The 14566-nt window shown below is 30.3% G+C and overlaps 2 protein-coding genes across 4 annotated transcripts in view; one reads left to right on the forward strand and one right to left on the reverse strand.

Moving 5' to 3' along the window:
- The window catches only part of LOC145328458 (neuroligin-1-like), a 30446-nt gene extending 19509 nt beyond the window's left edge, over positions 1-10937 (reverse strand). Inside the window, exons 1-7 of the mRNA XM_080172156.1 lie at positions 10689-10937; positions 6117-6240; positions 5636-5692; positions 3978-4052; positions 1603-1669; positions 1153-1207; positions 551-608 (exon numbers count right to left, since the gene is read on the reverse strand). Coding sequence (XP_080028282.1) covers positions 551-608; positions 1153-1207; positions 1603-1669; positions 3978-4052; positions 5636-5692; positions 6117-6234 — 430 coding nt within the window. The 5' untranslated portion in view covers positions 6235-6240; positions 10689-10937. The remainder of the gene's footprint in view (positions 1-550; positions 609-1152; positions 1208-1602; positions 1670-3977; positions 4053-5635; positions 5693-6116; positions 6241-10688) is intronic.
- The window catches only part of LOC145328072 (uncharacterized), a 296033-nt gene that overhangs the window by 84510 nt on the left and 196957 nt on the right, over positions 1-14566 (forward strand). The gene's annotated exons all lie outside the window — the stretch shown is intronic.

Raw genomic sequence — 14566 nt, forward strand, 5'->3', positions numbered from 1 at the left:
TGCTTAATTTAGATATTTGAAAATTTGAAAAATCTCTGAATTAAAAAAACTATTCCAAATTTAATTATGGCTACCCAACTTAATCCACTGAACTAGGGAACATTCTTTGGAACATTATTTTGCCCCACTTTTTTTCTCATTTGATTTATTTTTAAGAATGAGAATCACATTTACCGCATTTGATGTTCCAAAAAAAATGGGAAAACAAGGGAGCAATTGAGTGTTCCAAACGAGTGTTCCAAAGTTCAGTGGGGTAAGGTTTTTTTAAGAACCCACCTCTGGTTTATAATCAACTTTTTTTTATTTTAAAATAATGAGAATTATAATTTTACCTGTTACTAATTCAGGGGTGTATATATTTAGATATAAACAGAATAACCATCATACCTGTTACTAATACAGGGGTGTATATATTCAGATATAAACAGAATAACTATCACACCTGTTACTAATTCAGGGGTGTATATATCAGATATAAACAGAATTACTATTATACCTGTTACTAATTCAGGGGTGTATATATCAGATATAAACAGAATTATTATCATACCTGTTACTAATTCAGGAGTGTATATATTTAAATATAAACAATCTTCACTTTGATTTTCCTAAAATAAATCAAATTGAATGTTATAAGAATATTCTATGTTTGAACATTATAGTACCTAAGTTAATTTCAAAGGATACAGAGTTAAAAACATTGGGTATGTATTGTGTTGTTTTATATAAAGATCATTGGTGGAAAAGTCAGGACACTATTGCTTTCTACAAACCAATCATTTTTCATTTTTGCTCCACAACGTTTTTAGGCGGCAGTTTTATTTATAGTTTTGTGTCCCCTACAACTCTGTCAAAGCTTATTTAGTTAGGGTCAGTCAATCCGTCCGTTTGTAACAGTTAATTTAGACATATTATAATTTTCCTATCGATTTAAAACTTTGCATAATGATTCTTAAAACAGTCAGACACGATTTTGTAAGCCAAGCAACTCTGTAATTACTACCAAAAAGTTCGTACATTCATTAAAATCAAGTTGATTTTTTACTCTTTACTTTGAATCATCTAATTTTGTTCTTCTTATTTTAACGTTTCGCTTTTATTGACGTTGTCATCTTTGTTTACCTAATTTAGACATTTGAACAAGAAAGGAACCTGTAAATGGCAGAATAGTCTTGTTAAATAATCTAATCTAGATTCTGACATATATCTGAAAATAGAATAATTATCACATTGCATTATGTACAGCTTTCCGCGGATATTAAAATAAAAATATTTAAAAGATTAAAACTGGTCTTGTTAGCCAAAAGGAGACGAATGCTCGAGCTAAACAAAATTGTTTGTTATACGATGACACCAGCTAGGGTTTGGCTGGATACTTATTTTGCCGGATACTGTATATCCGGCTAATTTCTAATTCCGGATATGCGGTAAATTATCGGATATCCGTTTGGATATTCGGATATTGAAGTTGAAAAAAAAATTCTTTATAAAAATCGTCTTTCGTTTAGCTGCTGACTGCCAGCTGTAGCTGCTGGCAGCTGCCGCCGATAACAAATATGCTTTGAGATTTCTAATATAAAATTTTCTGAAAAAAATATCTACCTGAGGGCATCTTGCCTATTTGTGAGATCAGGTACTACTTGGGGACATACAGGTCCATACTCTTGAACTAGATAGATAATAATTAGATATCTAGCTATCTAGATATATATTTGTATACAGGTCCATACTCTTGAACTAGAGAGATAGTAATTAGATATCTAGCTATCTAGATATAAACTTGTTAGATCAGTGCGACTTGTGTACATACAGGTCCATACCCTTGAACTAGATAGATAATAATTAGATATCTAGCTATCTAGATATATATTTATATAATCAGTACAACTTGGGGACATACAGGTCCATACTCTTGAACTAGATAGATAATAATTAGATATCTATCTATCTAGATATATATTTGTGAGATCAGGTACTACTTGGGGACATACAGGTCCAAACTCTAGAACTAGATAGATAATAATTAGATATCTAGCTATCCAGATATATATTTATATGATTAGTACTACTTGTGGACATACAGGTCCAAACTCTAGAACTAGATAGATAATAATTAGATATCTAGCTATCTAGATATATATTTATATAATCAGTACAACTTGGGGACATACAGGTCCATACTCTTGAACTAGATAGATAATAATTAGATATCTAGCTATCTAGATATATATTTATATAATCAGGTACTACTTGTGGACATACAGGTCCATACTCTTGAACTAGATAGTTAATAATTAGATATCTAGCTATCTAGATATATATTTATATAATCAGTACAACTTGGGGACATACAGGTCCATACTCTTGAACTAGATAGATAATAATTAGATATCTAGCTATCTAGATATATATTTATATAATCAGTACAACTTGGGGACATACAGGTCCATACTCTTGAACTAGATAGATAATAATTAGATATCTAGCTATCTAGATATATATTTGTATAATCAGTACAACTTGGGGACATACAGGTCCATACTCTTGAACTAGATAGATAATAATTAGATATCTAGCTATCTAGATATATATTTATATAATCAGTACAACTTGGGGACATACAGGTCCATACTCTTGAACTAGATAGATAATAATTAGATATCTAGCTATCTAGATATATATTTATATAATCAGTACAACTTGGGGACATACAGGTCCATACTCTTGAACTAGATAGATAATAATTAGATATCTAGCTATCTAGATATATATTTATATAATCAGTACAACTTGGGGACATACAGGTCCATACTCTTGAACTAGATAGATAATAATTAGATATCTAGCTATCTAGATATATATTTATATAATCAGGTACTACTTGTGGACATACAGGTCCATACTCTTGAACTAGATAGATAATAATTAGATATCTAGCTATCTAGATATATATTTATATAATCAGTACAACTTGGGGACATACAGGTCCATACTCTTGAACTAGATAGATAATAATTAGATATCTAGCTATCTAGATATATATTTATATAATCAGTACAACTTGGGGACATACAGGTCCATTCTCTTGAACTAGATAGATAATAATTAGATATCTAGCTATCTAGATATATATTTGTATAATCAGTACAACTTGGGGACATACAGGTCCATACTCTTGAACTAGATAGATAATAATTAGATATCTAGCTATCTAGATATATATTTATATAATCAGTACAACTTGGGGACATACAGGTCCATACTCTTGAACTAGATAGATAATAATTAGATATCTAGCTATCTAGATATATATTTATATAATCAGTACTACTTGGGGACATACAGGTCCATACCCTTGAACTAGATAGATAATAATTAGATATCTAGCTATCTAGATATATATTTATATAATCAGTACAACTTGGGGACATACAGGTCCATACTCTTGAACTAGATAGATAATAATTAGATATCTAGCTATCTAGATATATATTTGTATAATCAGTACAACTTGGGGACATACAGGTCCATACTCTTGAACTAGATAGATAATAATTAGATATCTAGCTATCTAGATATATATTTATATAATCAGGTACTACTTGTGGACATACAGGTCCATACTCTTGAACTAGACAGATAATAATTAGATATCTAGCTATCTAGATATTTATTTGTATAATCAGTTCAACTTGGGGACATACAGGTCCATACTCTTGAACTAGATAGATAATAACTAGATATCTAGAAAATCAAAACGTAGTTATTTACCGCATTGTATTATAGACAGCTTTCCACTGATATTAAAATGAAAAACTATATGATTAAAGCCAGTTCTATTTTTTAGTATCTATGGAAAATTGTCTGTAAAACTATGCTTACATTACTTTTCAGTATGGATGAGAACTTGTTCCAATCCTTCGGATATCAATCGGTTTTGAAGAATATATATTTTTTATCTTGTCCGCTTTTTTTACCTTTTTTAATAGAGCCTTGTGGCCACGAAGGAGGCGCAGCCGGTGGCATAAACCTCAGAGGTCCAACGGGTGCACCTAAACATATTCATAATAGTTATTCATCACATCGTATTATAGACAGCTTTACACGAATATTAAAATGAAAAATTCTAAAATTAAAATTTGTTTTGTTAGTATCTAGGGGCCGAAGGCCAGTACTAACATAACTCTCATAAGATGCTATATTAATTTTTCAGTATAGCTGAGAACCAGTTCTAATCCATCGGATGTCAATTGGTTTCGAAGCCACCAGGAAGTAAGGAGGGGACAGTGGGCAGTTAATTCAATTTAAGGTCATGAAATCCAGATTTATCCAGAAAATTTGAAGAAAATTGTAGAGGGTTTGTTAATCAAATCTAGAAAACTATAAAATAAGAAAAACCGCATTCATTTCAAATTTGTGATCAGGCCAAAAAAGTAACCGGCCCAACCATAGTTAAAATCACGCCTCCAAATAATCAAAAATGACCTAACCCAATAATATAATTGCTCATGCAGCACATCCCTGGACAAAACGCGTGTTTGGTACATTTTTGGTACTTTAAGCTGCTAAATCAGAATCTTGACTCTTCTAGAATTATTTGTAGTCATTGTTATGTTGATGTGTGAACTTAGCTTGTGTGTCCTGCCGTTTGGCGAAAAAGTTACTTTAAAGTTGAACATAATATTATATCAGTGTTAATTCATGTTTTTAGTAAATATGATTATGTTCTTTAATAATTATTAACAAATTATTATATTTGTTAGATTAATCTTCAAAATTATGAATTTGCCAAAACATCAGTCAATTTACAAAGAAATATAAAACCAAAGAATAATACAAATAAATTCGTAGAATAATTTGTTTTGAAATACTGTGAATAACCTATTTCTTAACCTAATTTTCTTAAAATCATATCAAAATATTCGATATGTTATTACTTGGATGTTGCGCTAGAATTACATGTTTTCTAATAAAGTGAAACATGTAGCGGGCTCAAATAACGATGCCCCCTATCCACACCCTTTACTTTCTATTGGATGAACGAACTAACCAATAAAATACGACCATTGTAACAACCTAAATTTTACACTTGTCAATATATCCACGTATTATATATATTTATTATAAGAATTTAAGAATTAAACAAGGATGTATGAAACCATAAACAGTGTTTAAGGCCAGCACATTAATTATTATTTAAAAGGTAGCATTCAAACTTAACATAAGGATTATGATTATACACAGCGATACTTTTACAACAATTGCATTGGTTATATTGACAAGAGAAAATTTGCCATTAATTTGGTCAGTTCTTTCATCCAGTAGGAGGGGAGGGGATGAGGTAAAATAGGGTTGATAGTGGGTATCGTTATATTGGCCAGTTGCAAGCATCGCTTTATTAGAGTACATAAAAATCTGGTGCAACATCCAAGTATTAATATATCCATTTCTAGCGACCCTAGCCTCCAGGAGCTTTGATCGCCAAGAAAATAGCTTAAAACCATCCCAAGACCAGTAGGTATACTCACTGAAGAGTAGAGCCTACTCGGTTCACTGATTACTGAGATCTTAAGCTTCAGACAGACGGACAAACAGACAGACAGACATCGTGCTACTTTCTATTATAGATAGTTACCTGCATATGCTACTCCTAAATAAGCTTCCACAGCTCCTAACTTGGGAGAATTCGGCTCTAAAAATAATATTAAAGTTATTTATGCCATTGTATTATAGACAGCTTTCCGTGGATAGTAAAACTAAAAATCATAAGATTAATTCCAGATTTATTGGCCCCGATTGACCGAAGGCCCCTGCTAACAAAATTATCATTAATATGATGATTTTATTTGATCATACGTAGAAAATTGGTTATAATACAATACAATACATGATTTTTCATCATGGTTTTAAACTTTGAAATTTAAAGCTATATTGGAAAAAAATTGCAATATGTATTTCTAGCGTCTATAAATACTTCACTGTAAAGGAACACCATTTTCGTCCTGCGGTTAATGAGATTTTAAACTACAGAGAGACAGACACACAGACAGACATCCTGTTACTTTTTTTGTAATGATATTAACTACTTGTGCTACTATTAAATGTATAAAAACTACCTATGATTATTCCCTGCAGCCTGCCCTGCCTGACTTGAACAATCCTGGATTCCCTGGCCAACAGAACAGGATCCAGGTACAGGGCCAGTAACAACCATACCAACTCCTTCCCAACCATTTCTACCTGGATAAAAAAAATACAAATATAAATATCCTATTATATAAAGTAGCAAGCTTTTTTGTCTTTAGCGAAGGATCTTGCTAACCGCTTTTTATCAAGAAGTATGGGTATGGTTTTAGGCTATATTTCTGCACTTCCATGGCTCATCGAATATAAAGACCCTTGATGCTTGGTTAATAGAATAATAAGTCATCATCATACGTTCTAAAAAATTTTTACAAGTTTTTTAAGGTTTTGATATTCTATTGACAACAATAACAGCAAAAAGTAAACTTTCAATTTTAGTTATAAAAGGTGAGGTAGAAGAAAACGACAGTTAATTCTTTTTTGGGGGCAAATTCTCCTTAAAAATAGTCAAATGGATCTATATGACGCTTTACTGTAAAGGAGAGACATATCAGTCCAGCGATTAACATTAGCTACAGATGCATATATAATATATACATAGACATCACATTACTTTTACTATCGGACTTCCCTTGAAGTGCCCCCCTCTTCCTTCCATCTTTAATTTTATCACGGACAAGCAAAAAAAAAATCACCACTTAATGATGATAGGAAATGTTTAAAAAAAGTGATTAACAAAATCCGATTTTTATTATGGCAGCTACTCTAGGTTTAACTTTTTCTGTTCGTCCGTCCTGAACGCTTTTGGGTACAGATCATCTTTTAATTAAAATAGGCGGATAAAATTTTGGATGATGATATCCTTTGTAAATTAGCATTAAACATATATTTTGATTCGTCTGCCTGTCGTTCATGCTTCAAAAGACAAAGATACTTAAATTTATTAATGCTTCCCAGGGAGTAAGGGAGGGAACAATGGATCGAATATTCAATTTTTTAGGAATCTCAGACTTTGGGTACTGGCTTAAAGGGAATGTGCAAGAATTTAGCAGGTTCTGACTGACTTTGGGTACTAGCGCATCAAATGCTGCTACATGCTGAGTTAATTTTTAATATAGCAGACGAGTATCAATAAACTTAATTTGTTATGAGAAGACTTGTTTTAACAATTTTTTCTCTCTAAAAAATATCATTTCATACATAAAAACTTTTTTGTGATATTTGTGTAATAAATAATCTAAGAATCTAACTTAAATATAGGGTTATGGGGCTATGGGTTGAACAGAACGGGTTCCAGGGAGATTTTTCTAGTTATTAGTTATAGAATGGTTACGTCAATCTGATGTGCTGTAAATCTAATTTTCAAATGATTGCTTTTTTTCTTGGAACTTTTTTCTTATTTTATAGTTTTCTGAATTTTATTAACACTCCCTTTAAAATTTCCTTAACATTTTCTGGATAAATCTCATAGAGAAAAAAATAAAAGAGAGGAATCGAAGCAACTAGAAGACGAAAATAGGCAGTGGGCCCAGCACAGTTATGGAATCTCAACGACAAAGATTTTTTTATCCAATCTTGACAAGTGAGGTATTTTTGGAAAGAGGAATATATATAGAAAACGCCTATGAAAATTAGAAAATCCGCAGAAATTATATTTGCAAATTATTTGCAAAAATCTGCAATGCTAATTTGCAAAATTAATTTCATGCCTTAAATGACTTATTTAGAAAAAATCTTTTTATGAAATGTGTTTATTTATAAGTTTAGAACATACTTAGGGCAAAAAAAATTTCTTTAGTGTTACTTTTTTCACCTTATATATGAAAAAAGCAGTTTCTAACATTTTATGATAAAAAAAGGTATAGGAACAAAAAATATATGATTTTTCTTGATGTAAACACAATAATTGGCATAAAATCTATCATCCTAAATGTAAAAATCAGATATAAAATCCTTTTTTAGAGCTAATATAGTGCAAAAAGTAACCAAGACATTTTTGCAAAGTATGAAAATCTGAAGAAATTAGTTCTTTTTGCTTTTGATATACATATCAGATAAATGTATATAAAATTAGTGATTAAAAACTATAAAACATGTTATAAGTTTTTTCAACACTGTCATTGATTAAATTGCACTTTTAGGTTTAAGAATTTCCAAAGTAGTGCATAAAAACTCTTTTTATGATGTAATTAAATAAAATAAATGCCAAAAAACCAACTACAAAATGATCTACTGCATTATAAAAAACGCCTAATTGTTGATTTGAATTTATTTTGTTTAATAACTTAATAAAAAGAGTTTTTATGTGCTACTTTGGTAATAAGTAAACCTAAAAGTGCATTTTAATCAATGATAGGGTTGAAAAAGTTATAACTTGTTTTATAGTTTTTGATCACTAATTTTATATACATTTATCTGATATGTATATCAAAATCAAAAAGAACTATTTTCTTCAGATTTTCATACTTTGCAAAAATGTCTTGGTTACTTTTTGCACTATTTTTGCTCTTAAAAGGATTCTATATCTGATTTTTACATTTAGGATGATAGATTTTATGCCAATTATTGTGTTTACAACAAGAAAAAACATATTTTTTGTTCCTATACCTTTTTTATCATAAAATGTGAGAAACTGCTTTTTTCATATATAAGGTGAAAAAAGTAACACTAAAGAAATTTTTTTGCCTTAAGTATGTTCTAAACTTATAGATAAACACATTTCATAAAAAGATTTCTTTTTAAATAAGTCATTTAAGGCATGAAATTAATTTTGCAAATTAACATTGCAGATTTTTGCAAATAACTTGCAAATATGATTTCTGCGGATTTTCTAATTTTAATAGGCGTTTTCTATATATATTCCTCTTTCCAAAAATACCCCACTTGTCAAGATTGGATAAAAAAATCTTTGTCGTCGAGATTCCATAACTGTGCCAGGGGGCTAATTAGCGCTGTTGCCGCGCTAAATTTTATTGCTATTTCACCACTTTTCAAATGGGAGGATTACAAAATTAATATGTAAAGTTTTAATAATTAGAATATAATATTTAAATTTAAAAAAAATAAAATTTCGTTATTAATTATAAAAAATAATAAAATAACAACATCTAAAAAAATATTTTTTTTTACTTTTTACTTTTAGATATTGTCGTTTTAATGTTTTAATTAAAAGTTACAAAGAATTTATTTTTATTTAAAAAAAATTGTGCATGAAAGATGAATCCTTTCATTTCTAAAAAGGGGGAAATTTTTTTCATAATAAACATTCAGCTGATTCTAACCGCCCACGGCTGTTTGCTAAATATCGCTTTACTTTTTATTCACATTATTATTTATGATTGACATACAAAAAGCCCTGGGCGGCTTTTGAATTTCGTCTGCTAAATTTTCTTTAAAAATTTAGGGATGGGGAAGTAGTATTTTACCATGAAAAGTATTCATCCTCTTATCCTTTTTCCTTATGATAAATCTAGATTTCAGCGAAAACTCATAAATTGAATTAATTGCCCATTGTCCCCTCACTTACTCCCTGAATGCTTCCTGATTTTTTTATATTATTGATCGCATTCTCTCTCTCCCCTTCTGAACATATGCTATATATCTTAGATTATTCATTTTTCCATTCAAGATTGTGCTTCGTTATTAATGGATGTTGTCATCCTTATTTGACAATTCCAACCAATTGTGTTTTAATTCCAAATATACCTTTAATATTTTTTGGACATATCTACCTACTGAATAAGAAATCTGCTATGTTAGTGTTTATAGCAAAAGATAGAAGTTTATGTTACTGAAATAGAATGAGCAAAATCTATTTTAAGACAAAACGCAAATTGTTATGTAAGTTAAGTTAATATAATTTGAAATAAAAAGAGCTTTAAACTAAAAGTGTTAAGAAAACAATATAAATGTGGCGTAGTTATGGGTATATGATATACATGGATATATTGACAGGGGAAAAATTGTCGCCAATTTAGCTTGCTAATATGAACCAAATTTATTGGTCAGGTCGTTCATCCAGTAGGGAGGGAAGGTTGGGGTAATCGGGGTGCTTGAGGGGATTCGTTATTTTAGCCATCTGCGAACATGAACCTAGTAATAGTGTCTAACTTTTTATCTTTGTGACGTAACAAAAATCCATCTTTTTTTAAGGGTTTCCTTTCCCACCTCCCCTCTCATCCTTCGATTTTTGTTACGTCACAAAGATAAAAAGTTAGAAACTATTACTAGGTTCATTTACTTACTATTTTACTTTAATAGTTTTATTATTTGTTTAAAGATAAACAAGGATGACAACATCCATAAAAGCAAAGATCTGAACTAAGACGGTAGAACATTCGAACTTGAACGCATATTAAATTGCCTTTAACATAATAATCTAATTATAAAAGTATAAAAAGTAAGTAATTATAATTATAAAAAAAGAGCTAACATTTAAAGAGCTGACAGACCGGAATACCGACATAAAACATAAAAGTTTTGTAAAGTAGTTTCACATTTTACATATTTTTTTGAACAATTGATAGGAAGGTAATTTATTTCTTACTATGACTTTTTGCGAACTTTTTTGCAAAAAAATGTAATAGATTATAAACACAGCTAACCTATTTTAAATCTACAGCATGGGTATCTGTTCCATTTTTATATTTCATTCTAAATCACCACAGATTTTTCACTTGTTTAGGGCAAAATTTATTCATTCACGCGAGTATAAAAGCGACATTATAACTTTGAGTCACATAAATCCTGCAGTATATAGAGCATTGCTAATCACTCTCTTTCCCGCAAATTAACTTGTTTCACAGTTTAAAATCTAGGATTTTAGTGTATATATGGCTTGGATGGGAGCAATATCTTGTATTAAAAGCTATCTACTGAATTTTCTCCTTATATGCTCTTGAGCTTTCTTTTTGACCCTTACATTAGCTTCAGTAGGAAAGACAGAGAGAGAGAGAGAGAGAGAGAGAGAGAGAGAGAGAGAGAGAGAGAGAGAGAGAGAGAGAGAGAGAGAGAGAGAGAGAGAGAGAGAGAGAGAGAGAGAGAGAGAGAGAGAGAGAGAGAGAGAGAGAAAGAGAGCAAGAGAGTGAGAGAGAGTGAGAGAGAGAGAGAGTGAGAGAGAAGGTGTATCACTGTATAGGCTTCTAATGTTTTGCCCATATTCATATGATTTTTGTCCCGGCCTTCTTAGCACTTTTTCCCCTTTCTCCTCTTTCATTTATCTTATTTAAAAGGGTAAGTATAAAAGGGAAATTTTATTTTAACTAATAAAACTACCGTATCCTAAAAGAAAGATGAAAGGATGTCTATCTCTCAGAGTGTTGTTGCTCACTAACTGCTGGGACTACATAGTTCTTTTTTACAATGAAGCTTCTTTTAGTTCCAGGGAGGTTCGTAACTATTTTTGATAAATCGCTGTTCTATAAAAACACCCCAACGAAAAATACACAAATAATTTTTAATTTAAGAAATTTAAATAAATTTACTTAAAACTTTTGAGGAAAACTACTGTCCCTTTCTTTTCCCCCTATCCACTTTTTTGCAACTTCCTCCTATGTTCTGTCAATATACATATGTTTTTACCCTCCCACTTTCCTTTCTTATTTCTGCATATATTATGTAGTAGACTGACCCAGCCCCTTAGCTTACCTTTGAGAATAGAGATAATTTTGAGGCACACTCTTTAAAACAGACAATAGGTACACAGTAGAGACACTTAAGAAGTATCAATATTATTAGCATTATGAGTCAGCTATTAATAAAACATGTAAATAAAAAAAGTCAGCAATTGGTAGTTGAATTTATGAGGATAAATCTAGCTTTGGAGATTTTATATTGTTAAAAAATTTTGTAATTCGCATTCATGAAGGAATCGTATAAAAACAAAAAATTAAAAAAGTGTTTGTCTGCTAAATTTTCCTTTTTTAAGGGACAGGTTGACCATCTAGATATACTATATCAATTGCTGTGAGGTATGACTTAGAAATAGCTCAACATTATTTTGACTAATTATATTGTACAATATTACACTAGTACCCAAAGTTTTGACCTCGATATAATATTCATTGGCTTAAACACTTTGGGTACTTTTATTGATTGTTTTATTGTTTGGTTCCAAACTAGTAGTATCAAAACTTTTAACCTATAATTATATATACAGAAGGGATAATTTTGTTTTTCATCATAGGTGATGTATATCAATTTTTAGTCCATTGTCCTATAACCTATAATACAAAGTAGAACGATGTCTGTATGTCTGTTTGTTTGATTGTTTGTACCGAAGGATCTCGCTAATAGCTGAGCCGTTTGGGTTCTCCTTAACAGAGTAGCTCTTATAGGTCCCGAAAAGGTTAATAACTAATTTGGGGGAGGGTACCTACACCCTTCCAAGATAAATAGTCCCTAGAAAAAAAATTATCCCACCCCACAATTTTTTTTAAACTAAAATAAAAATGGGATTAGGATTCAACTCTCCCCTCCTCAAGTGCCCCTAGATGCCTCTAGGGGCGAAGCCACTAGTTTTTTATACTTGAGAATAGTTTTTTAGTGTATGATTTTTTTTCCCTTTTACTAGTCATATTATAATCCTTTCATTTTCATTTTTTTATAACGATAAAGCACAGCAATTTTTTGTTTTATTTATGATTTATTAAACCTTGCTATTATGGACAAGCCTAATTATAAGCTTTGCTCATTTATTATGCTATTAAAACTTGGAAACATAAAATAATGTAGTTTAAAGCAGGAACGTGTTTAATATTGTTATGTTGAGCAAATACAATTTTCAAGTAAACCAACACAGCTTTTTTTTATCCATTCTTTAATATTCCATAACGAAGACCAAACTGCATTACTTTTGTGTCACTTTTGATTTCTGTGACGAAAATGAGGAAGATAAGAGGAGAATTGGGAAAGAAAACCCCTATAAAAGAGATGGAGAATATGACGTCAAAAGTGGTGCAAAAGTAATGCAGTTTGGTCTTGATCATATTCCATTACACAAATATTTGAAAAGCTCGCACAATTAAGCAGGGTTAGGCAGTCACACCATCAGCCACGCGGCTGCGGCTGCGGCTGAATACAAGGTTTGTGGCTGTGGCTGATGGTGTTTTAGGCTGGAGACTGTTGAGGCGTGGAGGGTTAATCTTTGCCTAAGTTGTTTGAGTATCATTTAACAGTTACAGTTGTTAAAAGCATCGCAAAGAAGTTGTATCAACTCTTTTGCTTTTTATTTAAGATAGCTAGCCGGTCCTTTCAGTAAGTAGTAGATGTAAAAATTTTCATAGAATTCAGATATGCAATCGGTTTTTTTGTAGACCTCTTATTTTTTAAGTAATTTAAGTTTTTTTAAGAAATAATTAAGTCGGTTTTAAGGTACTAAAACGCAACAAAATAAAAGAAGAAAATGGCCAGTATGAACAAAAATAGTAAGATCTTTAATTTGACACCTTACTTTTAAAATTCTGTTGAGTAATTATTGAAAAAATCTATTTTTTTAACCTCGGTTTAATAAAAACTTTAGACCTAAATATTTTCTCAAACAGACATAAAAACATGGGTTCATATATACCTTTAGAATCAGAAAAATATTACGAATCTATTCTAAGCAAAATTGAAAAAGTTTTATAAAACTATAATAAAAAAAATAAGTTTATTTTAAGAATCATAATTTTCGGCTTTAAAGGGTTAGCTTGAACCAAACCTGAACCAAACCTAAACAAAAGACAATGCAATGTAGCAGATATTTTTTAAACACAAGAAACAATAATGTATTTTTAACTGCATTGTTTTGAAGTTTATAAACAGACTGATGCATATTTGTTCATAATTTTTCATTCTTTACATGTTCTTTAATATCACTATATTTATTGTAGTATCTGTTGTATATATTGTATGAACGTTCTCCTTTTTTTCTGGCAATTCTATAGGTTAATTTTATAGATTAAGCTTCCCGATTCGTCAATTTTTGCGATTTGTGATTGGCTAGTTTAGTAGTTACAATTCTTAAAATAACTTTTTTATTTTTTCTATTTTTTATTACAATTTTTTTAAACTTTTTCAATTTTGCTTACAATGGATTCATATTATTTTTCTCATTCTAATGGTATATATGAACCCATATTTTTTATGTCTGTATGAGAAAATATTTAGGTTTAATGTTTTGATTAAACCGAGGTTAAAAAAATTGATTTTTTCAACAATTACGCAACAGAATTTTAAAAGTAAGGTGTCAAATTAAAGATCTTACTATTTTTGTTCATACTGGCCATTTTCTTCTTTTATTTTGTTGCGTTTTAGTACCTTAAAACCGACTTAATTATTTTTTTAAAAAACTTAAATTACTTAAAAAATAAGAGGTCTACAAAAAAACCGATTGCATATCTGAATTCTATGAAAAATTTTACATCTACTACTTACTGAAAGGACCGGCTAGCTATCTTAAATAAAAAGCAAAAAAGTTGATACAACTTCTTTGGCTTAAAAT

The sequence above is a fragment of the Acartia tonsa genome, chromosome 9 (assembly GCF_053477335.1).
Source record: "Acartia tonsa isolate MP-2025a chromosome 9, ASM5347733v1, whole genome shotgun sequence".
Lineage (NCBI taxonomy): Eukaryota > Metazoa > Arthropoda > Copepoda > Calanoida > Acartiidae > Acartia > Acartia tonsa.